This window comes from Pogoniulus pusillus, chromosome 10 (genome assembly GCF_015220805.1).
Source record: "Pogoniulus pusillus isolate bPogPus1 chromosome 10, bPogPus1.pri, whole genome shotgun sequence".
NCBI classification, from domain to species: domain Eukaryota; kingdom Metazoa; phylum Chordata; class Aves; order Piciformes; family Lybiidae; genus Pogoniulus; species Pogoniulus pusillus.
The window spans coordinates 23,846,949-23,859,113 of NC_087273.1; the positions used below are offsets into that span (position 1 = coordinate 23,846,949).

At 43.7% G+C, this 12,165-nt stretch overlaps 1 protein-coding gene across 1 annotated transcript; it reads right to left on the reverse strand.

Annotated features, from left to right (window-relative positions):
• Positions 1-498: 498 nt before the first annotated feature.
• Positions 499-11,918, reverse strand: CHMP5 (charged multivesicular body protein 5). Its single transcript, XM_064150030.1, has 8 exons — positions 11,745-11,918; positions 6,633-6,737; positions 6,023-6,069; positions 3,890-3,983; positions 3,738-3,809; positions 2,619-2,727; positions 1,574-1,686; positions 499-1,112 (listed from the first exon to the last, which is right to left on the reverse strand). The coding sequence occupies exons 1-8, from the start codon at positions 11,811-11,813 to the stop codon at positions 1,062-1,064; spliced, it is 660 nt and encodes a 219-aa protein (XP_064006100.1). The 5' UTR covers positions 11,814-11,918; the 3' UTR covers positions 499-1,061.
• Positions 11,919-12,165: the final 247 nt, after the last annotated feature.

Below are 12,165 nucleotides of genomic sequence, written 5' to 3' on the forward strand. Positions count from 1 at the left end.
GAAAAATCCAGGTTGGCAAAGCCCCTCAGGATCACCAAGTTCAACCTAGAACCCTATTCTACAAGATTCACCTTAAACCATACCCCTAAGCACCACATCCAAACCACCCTTAAACCCATCCAGGGTTGGTGAGTCCACCACCTCCCTAGGCAGCTCATTCTAGTCCCTGACCACTCTGAAATTTTTTTCCTAATATCCAGTCTAAACCTCTCCAGTCTCAGCTTGAGGTCATTGCCCCTTATTCTGTCTCAAATCACCTGTGAGAAGAGACCAGCAGCAGCCTCTCCACAATGTCCCTTCAGGTAGATGTAGACAGCAATGAGATCTCCCCTCAACCTTCTCTTTGTCAAACTAAACAGCCCCAGCTCCCGCAGTGGCTCCAAACTCCATCTCTGGCAAATCCTGTGCTTGAGCAGCACAGTACACTGATGATAAGGGGAGAAGGAGGCGAGGTCGGGTGAAGGCCAAATTAGTTGCCGGAAACACCACACAGAAGAATGCATTCATCTACACAATTTTATGTCTCCATATAATACATAATGATAATGATAACCCTATTTAGGACAGCTTTCAAGAAAGTTACAAGTACAATGGCATTAAAGTCTCAAGACTGTAATAGTTTAAAAATGTTTTTGATTTCTTTTTATCAAATAAGCATAGTAATAAGGAGCTATTTTACAGAGAGCAAGCAGCAACATACAGTCTCAGTTTCAAGAAAAAGAAACAATACAAGTAAAAAACTTCAGCTATCCACAGCCACCACTACTTTTCATCTATTACTTTGTCCATAAGACACAGAAACCAAAACCTCTTTAGAATGACTGCTTCCACTGAAGGAAATTCTGCCAAAGTTTCCATTAATAGAAAAGTCAGTAGTAGAACAACTTTCTTCAAAGAAAGAATACCACCAGCCATTCATAATTGTGTTCTAGGATGTAGTGCTATTTAGGTTACTCTGGAAGGACAAGTTTTCCAGGATTCTTAAAAAAAAACAACATAAAACAAAAACAATATTGATTTGTGAGGTGTAGTTCTTTATATCCATTGTGCTTTTGATATATTTATGTTGCAGGGATCTTTGGCAATCCAAATTCATCCACCAATACACCATCCTGTAACACAGAAAAGAAGCAACAGGTTAACAACTCTCACCAACCAAGTAATTTCACAAAAGTTTCTTCACAATTCCTATAAAGTCTGAAATTGCCACTGTGTAGCAACTGCAATTAAAATAGAAGTATCAGTGCTCCTCTTCACTATGAAGTTGTAGTAAAGCCTTAAAAACAAACATACAGAAGCCTTTCTTATGTTTTTAATAATTATACCAGAAGCTGCAATAGTATACTTACATTTTACTTGCAGCCTGACAGTGTTAGGAGTTACAAAATGCCATTTTACTTATTTTAAAATATAACAAATGTATTCTCTCATATATAGCATTCAAATTATGCAAAACACTAAGTGCATCTTTTGTTCAAAATATTAAGGATTCCAAATATCAAGCTACAAACCAAAAATATGATTAATACAAAACAAAACTATGTATTTTGCTTTTGAAAAGGAAAGGACTCACTTTGTTTTTTGTGTCAGTAGGCATGACCTCTGGGATTGATGGAGCAGATGCAGCTTCATCTAAGTAGGAATTGTCTTCGTCAGCTAGAAGTTCATCACCTAGTGCATCCAGTTCTGAAAAATAATTATGTTAGTTTGTGCTAGTTTGAAGCAAGCTAGAATGTTTTGGTAAAAGAACTAGATAATGGGCAGTGAAATGAAAAACAATTGTGTCTCCTTCTCTCTCAGTTACGCTGAGAACTTCGGGAAGAAGTAAACATTCTCCATTTTGTCTTTCACTTCTGCCTTTGCCTTCAGACCTAGTCACATCTCATTAACCTTGCTCCCACTAACCTTGCTCCCTAACCTCTTGGCTGCACCTCTCTTCTTCCTGAGAACTGGGGTAAGGTTGAGAGGGTAAGGGGAGGTGTTGGGATGGTTTGAGATCCCCTTCCTGGGGACTCAGGATTCTGGGAGGGGAGTTGTGCTTTTGTATTGTTTATCCTTTGTGTATTTCTGTATATAACTGTATATATTGTAAATAGCTGCCTGTATATTTGCTGCTGTAAAATAAATAGCTTCATTTATATTCCCAGAGGCTGTCTGAGTTAGCTGGGGCAATTCCAAAAAAGTGTGGGGGGGCGGGTAAGAGCCCAAACCATCACATAGTTGAAAAATTATGCAAGGAATTCCTTTTGCAAAAGAATCACTGAATCAACCAGGTTGGAAGAGACCTCCAATATCATCCAGTCCAGCCTCTCACCCACCCCAAAGTTGTTCTTACAGAGAAATAGGATTCATATAAAAAATGTTTACGTTTGTAGTCATTTAATATTACTTTGTCATCAGTAGAGAATACCATACAGAAACACACAAAATAGAGGGAACCTTCTGTCCTGGAGTCCTGTATACCCAAAAATTCCTCTCCTTCTGTGGTTTGAATGGGGGAGCAAAAGGTGCAAAAAGACCTGTTTTCCCCACCCTGCCCTGCAGGCGTGAAGGGGGTGAGCAAGGGGCCCATTCTGGCCCCATTCAGTAATGTAAAAATCATTGTCCACTTTCCTAACCTGCTTCCAAGTCATCTTCATCAATCTCTGGTGTTCCATAGCTACGACTCAGTGCCTCCTGGACTTCATTGGCTTCTTCCATCATATCCTCTAACTGATCTTGTATGTCCTGAAGCAAGAAACAATTTCAACTGGTCAATAATTTAACAATTGCAATATACAAGGCCCTCAACTTTTTACCTCATAAACCGTTTTTTGAAGCATGAGTCAAGACATGTGTACTCAGTTCTACAGCATGGCTTTTAAAATTATAATAAAGGTAAAAGGTAGAGAATGAGGAGCCTTGAAACAACAACTCTGCAAAACCATTTTAAGGATAATTCAGTGTAAATCCAAAACCTCAAAGAAATTACTCAGAGTCCAGCATTATCTTAAAAAGCAGGAGAGAATGAAATACAGAAATTAAATCCACTATCCGAAGAATAAGCACTAACCTGACCCATGCCACAGTAAAATTTAGAAGATACTTCAGCATACCTGTTGGCACTGGTATTTGCAATTAAGGAAACACATTTGCCTGAAGGTTTATAATGCAGGCTTGTATAGAAAAACAGCATAGGAAAGAGAACTTAAAGGAATTCAGGACTAGCATTTCAGATGAATTTAAGTGTAGCATACTTCAAATTATACTTAGAGATATTATGGAGAGGTTTATGCATTTTCTGAAGACAGGGGCAGGCCTTGCAGACCTCCTGAAACTGTTTTTTTTTTGTTGTTGGGGTTTTTAGGTTTTCTTTTTTGTTTCAGAGTTTGTGGTGGTTTGGTTTCTTTTTTCTAGACACTACCTGGAACAGGGGGAGCAAAGGACTAATCTGCATGTTGCTAATGTGGTGGGAGGAAGAGGACAAAAAAGTTCTAGCAGAAAGTATTCACCAACATTTATGTTGAAGTGTAGTGGGAAAGAGAGAGGTTATACAGCCCAGCAACAAAAAACAATCAGTGCATTAAGGAAAATTGATTGTGCAGTACTGGAGAAATCAGTAAGGAATTATGACTGTGATTTCATAAAAAGGAAAGGAAACTCAAGTGAACTAACCCAGCCCACTTTTAAGTTACATAGCCAGCGCTCATCACTATTTCAGTATTGTTTCTATAATTATTTAAACTACAGAAGCTCACCTCAATTTGATCAATTTTGACCTGTTTGTAAGCTTTCTTCATTTCTTTCACCCCCAGTTTCATTGCATCAACCTACAACAGAGTTAAACAAAATGCTTGTACCTGATGTAGCAAATGCAAATTAAACAAAGGTGAGATTAATATAGTGGTACCGTTGTCTTTGTATCCTTCAGTGCCTGAATAGTGTAATTAGCTTGTTCCATATTGAAAGACTGCTGTGACAGATTATCCCTCTGTTGTTCATACCTATCAAAAACAAAGAACAGCTTTAAAATACCACACTACTTACTGCCACAGAAATTCTTCATGAAAAAAAGAATCAGAAGCAGTAGTCTGAAGACAGCAACAACATTTTTCAATTATAAATAACTGCAGAATAAACAGATTCATAACATTTTTTGCCTATTTAAAGTTGACGAAGCTACTCCTGAACTAAACTCCTGTCCTGACATTAAAGTCATATTTGAGTAAGCTTACACAGTAGTCAAGGATATAGCAGCAGTTTTAATCACTGTAACCTGGAGATGTCTGCCATTGCTCACTAATGCTGTAAGCAGAATGGAAGAGATACCATTTATCCAAACCACAATGGCTGTGCATGGGAGCTCTGCAAGGCAGAGAGGAGAGGAAGAGTAGAAGTAAGAAACCATTAAGGTCGACCAAAAAGAAAAGGGAGTCTTTAAAACTCAAACTTGTATCCAATCAAGAATGCAAAATATGCCACTTTAAACACGAAAACCAAAGCATAAAAACACTGAGTTCTTCTTCAAAAATTCAAGACAGGAGGTCTGAAAGACAAGGATCCAAACACCTAAAAGCTCTTAGACAAGGAATGACTTGACATACTACTGTTCGATGCGATGGAAAAGAGATGACTGAGGAATATGATGACAGTTTTTTACAGGAGGTGACAGTAAATAGGGGAACGACTACCAACTAAGATTAGCAGGCAGCATAGCAGAGAAAAAAACAACAATCCAAAACAACCAAAGCCAACAAAACCAAGAAGCCAAGCAGTCTTCCTCATAACATCTAACTAAACTATCGCATTCCTTATCATAGGGTATTTTGGATGCCGAGAATTCACAAAAATTTAAGCAGCAATTTAGCAAGTCTCTAGAGGTACTATTCATCCAAGGGACATGAAATACCGGACAATATAATCTTTGGCTCTCAAAGCATCTATTTGCAGTTCGGGGACTGCAAGATATTCCAATGAAGCACGCCTGAACACTTGTGTGCTAGTTAGAAGCAAGCTAGAATGTTTTGGTAAAAGAACTAGATAACGGGCAGTGAAATGAAAACAATTGTGTCTCCTTCTCTCACAGTCACGCTGAGAACTCTGGGAAGAAGAAGTAAACTTTCTCCATTTTGTCTTTCACTTCTGCCTTTGCCTTCAGACCTAGTCACATTAACCTTGCTCCTACTAACCTTGCTCCCTAACCTCTTGGCCACACCTCTCTTCTTCCTGAGAACTGGGGTAAGGTTGAGAGGGCCGGGGGAGGTGTTGGGGTGGTTTGAGAGCCCCTTCCTGGGGACTCAGGTTTCTGGGAGGGGAGTTGTGCTTTTGTATTGTTTTTCCTTTGTATATTTCTGTATATAATTGTATATAACTGTATATATTGTAAATAGCTGCTTGTAAATTCTGCTAGCTGTAAATAAATTGCTTCATCTATATTCCCAGGGTCCGTCTGAGTTAGCTGGGTACCTACAAGTGGGGGGGGGGGGGCAGGGTAACCCCCAAACCATCACAACTTGCCATTTTCTGACATTCTTTCCTTTGTATTTGCTATTGGAAACTGTTCAAGACAGTATACTAGATCAGATCAGACCACAGGATCATCTATCCTGTCTTTTCTGGGGATTTTGCACAGAAGCAATTATCTGCACTACATGTGCTCAAGTTCTTAAGAGTGTCAATAGAGAACAGGCAGATTTCCAGTAAACTAGACCAAAATCATTAAGTACAAAATTTACAATAGTCAATTCATGATATCAAATGGGGCATACTCTCAGGAACTTTAGAAGCCAATCATAGCTTCTAATAATGTGCAGATTTGGGTCAGCTTGTCCCAGTCCAAATTTATATATTCACATACAAATAAGGCACAAATATGCCAATGCAAAATGTGTTAAGTGGTGCTTCTGAAAGGCTGGCTATCTGCTTCAGCATTTTTCCTCAAAGAATACTTGGAAGCAGGAGTACTGAAAAGAGGTGTGAGAGCACGCCACCCCCCTTAAAAGAAACAGGCTCTCATTAATCCCAGGCAAGGGTTTAAACTTACATTCGCTTCTGCTTCAGCACTCTCAGTGCTTTCTGCTTTACTGTATTCTGAAAGACACAACATTGTTAAATTAGGAAAAATATTTTACTCTTTTCTTGGTTATATCATTTAATCCTATCACTTACAGGTTTTCCAAAAGTTTCTTTAGTTTCTAGTGCAAAGAGTTCAACAGTGGTCACATTCAGCATTTGTCCTGCATTAACAATTAACCAAAAAGGTCTGTATGTAAAGCTTCTAATAGAAAATAGTTCCAACATTTCTGGCTTTTGTATTCTGCATGTAATAGTATGTTCATCACCTTTCAAAAGTGTTGTTTCCTACCATCTTTCTCTGTTAAGTGCAGACTAAACATAAACTTGGCTGATGAATTCAGGTAATAGAAGGAAGAAGGGAAGCAAGTTACATCTGACTGAGGAACACTGAAAGTACTGCTCAAAGACGCATGTCTAAGAAATGCTTTAGAGTAAAAATAATCCTGCAGGATGTTATGTCCCATCAGTAGGTCAAGATGCAATTCCAAGAACCTGATGAACTGGCTTAATTATGCCACCACACAGCAAGAAGCATGAGTCACATCCTCTCATGGTTAAATCTCAGAGAGGACTCTTACCTTTGCAGGCCCCTCTCTCATCTTCTTCATTTGATCCTTATACTTCACTAGTTCTGCATCAAGCCTAGCAATTTTCTTGTCAATTGACTCAGCTCTGCTATCCACCTTTAATATATGATAGGAAAAACAAGCAAAAAACATTCATTATGGTTTTATTCAGGCATTGTACAATAAACACACTCTCTTTTATTATGCTTCTAATTTAATTTTCTTTAACTCAGTGGTTTTATAAATAGTTTGAATTTTGTAGAGAATGAAAAACTAAAATCAAGGTGCACAAGAAACATTCTGAGGTGGCAGGAAGCTACACCACTGTAACATGTTTGCATCATTTTGAGATGTTGCCTTGCATACTCAAGTCACAATCTCTATTCAGGAACTTCTGGTACCATACAGTGCCAGGGACTTAGCTGGAAAACAGAAGAAAAAACTGAGTGTATCGTGCTGGCAGATAAAGGGTGATGCAAAAATGGACAAGGATGTGTTCAGTAAGCTTTAAGGTCTATTTTTGGTGGAAAGAGAACATTAACCCTTCAGAATGATAACTGGATTACTGGTTGCATTTTAAAAGCCCATACTTAACCTTTTTTTTTTCCAAAGGTGCACAAGTTGTTTGTCACAGAAACACTTTTCCCATCATTTCCCACAAATGAAGTCAGAATGCAGCAGTTCAGCTACTCTGAATTCTCACTGCACTTTGCTCCAGAATCCCAATATTAGCTGCATAGCTCAACAAGAACCTCCCAGCAGTCAACTATAACAGCATTGGTGCAAACCATATCACAGAGGCATCATTACTGAAATATTTTAACCTTTCTGCATGAGAGGGTTAAAGACTGTAATTACACAAACAAGCAGAGGTACAAATCCTTCTGACAGCAGCCACAAGCCAATAAAAAGAAAAAGTCACCCTACCATGAAACTAGTATCACAGCATTTCACACAGTATCACAGTATCACCAAGGCTGGAAGAGACCTCACAGATCATCAAGTCCTACCCTTTACCACAGAGCTCAAGGCTAGACCATGGCACCAAGTGCCACGTCCAATCTTGCCTTGAACAGCTCCAGGGATGGCGACTCCACCACCTCCCCGGGCAGTCCATTCCAGTGTCCAATCACTCTCTCAGTGAAGAACTTTCTCCTCACCTCGAGCCTAAATTTCCCCTGGCGCAGCCTGAGGCTGTGTCCTCTTGTTCTGGTGCTGGCCACCTGAGAGAAGAGAGCAACCTCCTCCTGGCCACAACCACCCCTCAGGTAGTTGTAGACAGCAATAAGGTCACCCCTGAGCCTCCTCTTCTCCAGGCTAAACAATCCCAGCTCCCTCAGCCTCTCCTCGTAGGGCTTGTGCTCAGGGCCTCTCACCAGCCTCGTCACCCTTCTCTGGACACACTAAAGCATCTCAAAGTCCCTCCTAAACTGGGGGGCCCAGAACTGAACACAGTCCTCAAGGTGTGGTCTAACCAGTGCAGAGTACAGGGGCAGAATGACCTCCCTGCTCCTGCTGACCACACCATTCCTGATGCAGGCCAGGATGCCACTGGCTCTCTTGGCCACCTGGGCACACTGCTGGCTCATGTTCAGGCGGGTATCAATCAGTACCCCCAGATCCCTCTCTGTCTGGCTGCTCTCCAGCCACTCCGACCCCAGCCTGTATCTCTGCATGGGGTTGTTGTAGCCAAAGTGCAGCACTCGGCACTTGGAGCTACTGAAGCCATCCCATTGGACTCTGCCCATCTGTCCAGGCGGTCAAGGTCCCGCTGCAGAGCCCTTCTGCCTTCCAACTCAGTCACATCTGCCCCCAGCTTGGTGTCATCTGCAAACTTGCTGATGACTGACTCCATGCCCTCATCCAGATCATCAATGAAGATGTTAAAGAGGATGGGGCCCAGCACAGATCCCTGAGGGACACCACTAGTGACTGGCCGCCAGCTGGATGTGGCACCATTCACCACCACTCTCTGGGCTCGTCCCTCCAGCCAGTTCCTAACCCAGCACAGAGTGTTGCCATCCAAGCCATGGGCTGATAGCTTAGCCAGCAGTTTGCTGTGGGGGACAGTGTCAAAGGCCTTGCTGAAGTCCAGATAGATCACATCCACAGGCCTCCCCACATCCACCAAGCGGGTCACCTGATCATAGAAGGAGATCAGGTTGGAGAGGCAGGATCTGCCCTTCCTAAACCCATGCTGGCTGGACCTGAGCCCTTTGCCATCCCTTAGGTGCGCTCTTATCACCCCCAAGATAACCTGCTCCATCAGTTTCCCTGGCACTGAGGTCAGGCTGATGGGTCTGTAGTTCCCAGGTTCCTCCATCCGACCCTTCTTGTGGATGGGGATCACGTTGGCCATTTTCCAGTCTCCTGGGACCTCTCCGGTGAGCCAGGACTGCTGGAAAATGATGGAGAGCGGCTTGGCCAGCTCAGCTGCCAGCTCTCTCAGCACCCTGGGATGGATCCCATCTGGTCCCATGGACTTGTGGGTGTCCAGATGGCTCAGCAGGGCCTGAATTTCCAGGGCAACACACCGCTCCCCGACCCCATCCCCCAGTTCAAGAGGCTACTTGCCTCCTCCTCCCTCCTTACTGTTGAAAACTGAGGTGAAGAAGGCATTCAGAACCTCAGCCTTTTCTTCATCATCAGTTATAGTGTTTCCCTCCCGGTCCAGTAAGGAGTGGAGGCTCTTCTTGCCCTTCTTTTTAGTGTTGATGAATTTATAAAAGTGCTTTTTGTTATCTTTCACGGAAGTGGCCAGCCTAAGTTCTAGCTGGGCCTTAGCCTCTCTAATTTTTCTTCTGCATAATCTGGCTACCTCCTTAAACACGTCAGGAGAAGCCTTCCCCTCCTTCCAAAGAAAGGTGATACACCCTCTTTTTTCACCCCAATTCCTTCAGGAGCTGTTTGTTCATCCAGGCTGGTCGCCTTCCCCGCCGGCTCATCTTTCGGCACATGGGAACTGCCAGCTCCTGTGCCTTCAGGAGCTCCTGTTTAAAGTAGGTCCAACCATCCTGGACCCCCTTGTTCTCAAGGACTGCTGCCCAGGGGACTTTGCAAATAAGTTTCTTAAGCAAATTGAAGTTTGCCCTCCGAAAGTCCAAGGTGTGGGTTTTGTTGTAGTGCCTCCCTGTCTCCCTGCATATTGAAAACTCCACTTGTTTCTGTTTCCTACTCATTACTACTCTGAAAAGCCATCAGTTACCACTGTTTTTTCCAAGAAGAACAATACCAGTGCCACAGTTTCTGATGTATCCTCCCTCCTACTGCCTCATGACAACTGAGTCACTTGACTGCACCCGACCAGCAAGGATGAAAAAAGTTCTGCCACTTAGTGCAGTGTAGAAACTAGCACGGCAGGAGCAGCAAGACAGCGAGCAGAAACTGCAAGGGAGAGTAGGAACACACCAGTGGAGAGTGAGTTGGAAGAGAGGAGGGTATCACATAACCAGTTGGCAAACTCTGCAATAACCAGTCATTGAAGTAAAAGAGAAAGAAGCATTTCCTGGGCTTCAGCAAACACTTCATATTACTGATCCCACATAACTAGCTCTTTAAATGCTAAAATCTTGTACTGCTGCACAAGAATTGTCTAGATTTTTAACAAATGGTAACTATGGACATTAATTATTGCTCATCAAATACAGTAATTCCTGTCATTTAACGGCCAATTACCAGTGATATAATGGGATAAAAGATTTTACAAAGCAGCAAAATGTGTCCAAGGTCGAAAACAACACAGAAGTAGTAATACGTGGGTCTCAAACGTGAATTTAATATGCTAAGGAAATGGTCCAAGTTTTTTAAGTTTAATAAAAACACACACACAGTTTAAGAAACAAAAATCTAATTATATCTCTAAATCTCTATCAGGACCTGTCCTTGAGACTTCACTACTGTGAAAAGGACCTGGAAACACAGCATGTCTTTCACATGTAAACTGGCAAAAATTAGCAAACTCCAAACTTAAAGTAAGTACGTTTCTCCCCATATGTACTAGAATACATAACCATCTCAAATTTTAGTTCCAGACACAAAAACTGATAGTCAAAACAGAGCAAATGGCTAACATGGAGCTCAGTAACAGTGGCTTACAGACTTCCTGGAGCAAAACGGCTGAGCTTGGGGCCAGCCCTCTATCTGTCAGCTGCTGACGAACACAGGGCCTTCATTATGTATCTTTAAAAACACTGTATAATTCATCATTGGTTTCCAAGTTGCCACGTATGTAAAATAAATCTTCTTTTCAGTTAACCTGTCTCGTATAGCCAAATTCTCGGACAAACAGAAGAGAATCAAAACTCCTATGCAGCTCCTGGTTGGTGATACTGATGACCACCTTTTGGGGGAAAAGTCCTCAGGTGGAAGCAGTAAAAACACCCATGAGGACAGAAAAAGAGTCAGGTCTTAAAGGCACATTGTGTTTATCCATTTATGAGATGTGCTTCTGTGCACAGAAAGCAAATGTTTGTTTTGTGCGGGCATACATAGGTACAAATGTGTGTGTACATCCATACCCTTGCACACATGTGCCGTTGTACAGGTGCACGCTAAAATACACACATGCACAATCGCATTGTACCAAAGCATAAGCACGCAGCTAGATGCACGCGAGTGTGCACATATATACACACTCGCACGCAGACACAGTGCCCGCACACAACCGCGTTTCCATACGCGGGTGTACAGCCGCACATTGCCATCCACACACACAGCCGCAGACTCAGTGGGTAGGACCTCCGCAATAGCGCAGGCCCGCACACATCCCGTGCATGCGGACACTGCGCCGCGTAAAGCCAGGCACACCGCCCAGCGCTGACTCACGCAGGGAGCTCCACTCCCGCACCCATACCAGCGGAGGCAGGAGGGGCCCTGGAGGCGCAGGCGCATCAGCTGCGCCCTCAGTCTCGAGTGCAGATCTCCGGACCCGCAGGAAAGGGAGGTCTTCATCTGGCCGAGAGCACCTCGCACGCCGGGCTGACTCTGCTGTCCCCGCTGCCAGCCCGCCGCCACCCCGTCCTTCCCGAGGCAGCGGTGGCGACTGGGCCGAACAGCGAGCTGGCAGGCCCCGGCCCTTCGCGGGACTCAGGGATCGGGGCGAAGTGCCCCGGAAAGGGTACTCACCGTCCCGATGCAGTCCGTGAGGCTGGGCGGAGGCGCCTTCGGCTTCGCTTTGCCGAAGAAGCGGTTCATGGCGCCGCGTTAGTCTCGGTGCCGACAACAGCAACAGCAGTAACGCCAACCCGGAAGCCCACGGCGGTCGCAGCGCAGCCCAACCCCTCCCCGCCCCACAGCGGGCGGAAGACAGCAGCAGCTGTACGGCAGCACGCCCGGAACTGCGTCAGCCTCTCGGCGTCAGTGTCCACCGCAGGCAGCTGGCGCAGCGGGACGGGACGGTTGAGCTGTAGAATCATAGAATCAGCCAGGGTTGGAAGGCAACACAAGGATCATCCAGTTCCAACCACCCTGCCATGGGCAGGGACATCCTACCCTAGATCAGGCTGGCCAGAGCCCCATCCAGCCTGGCCTTAAACACTTTTATAAA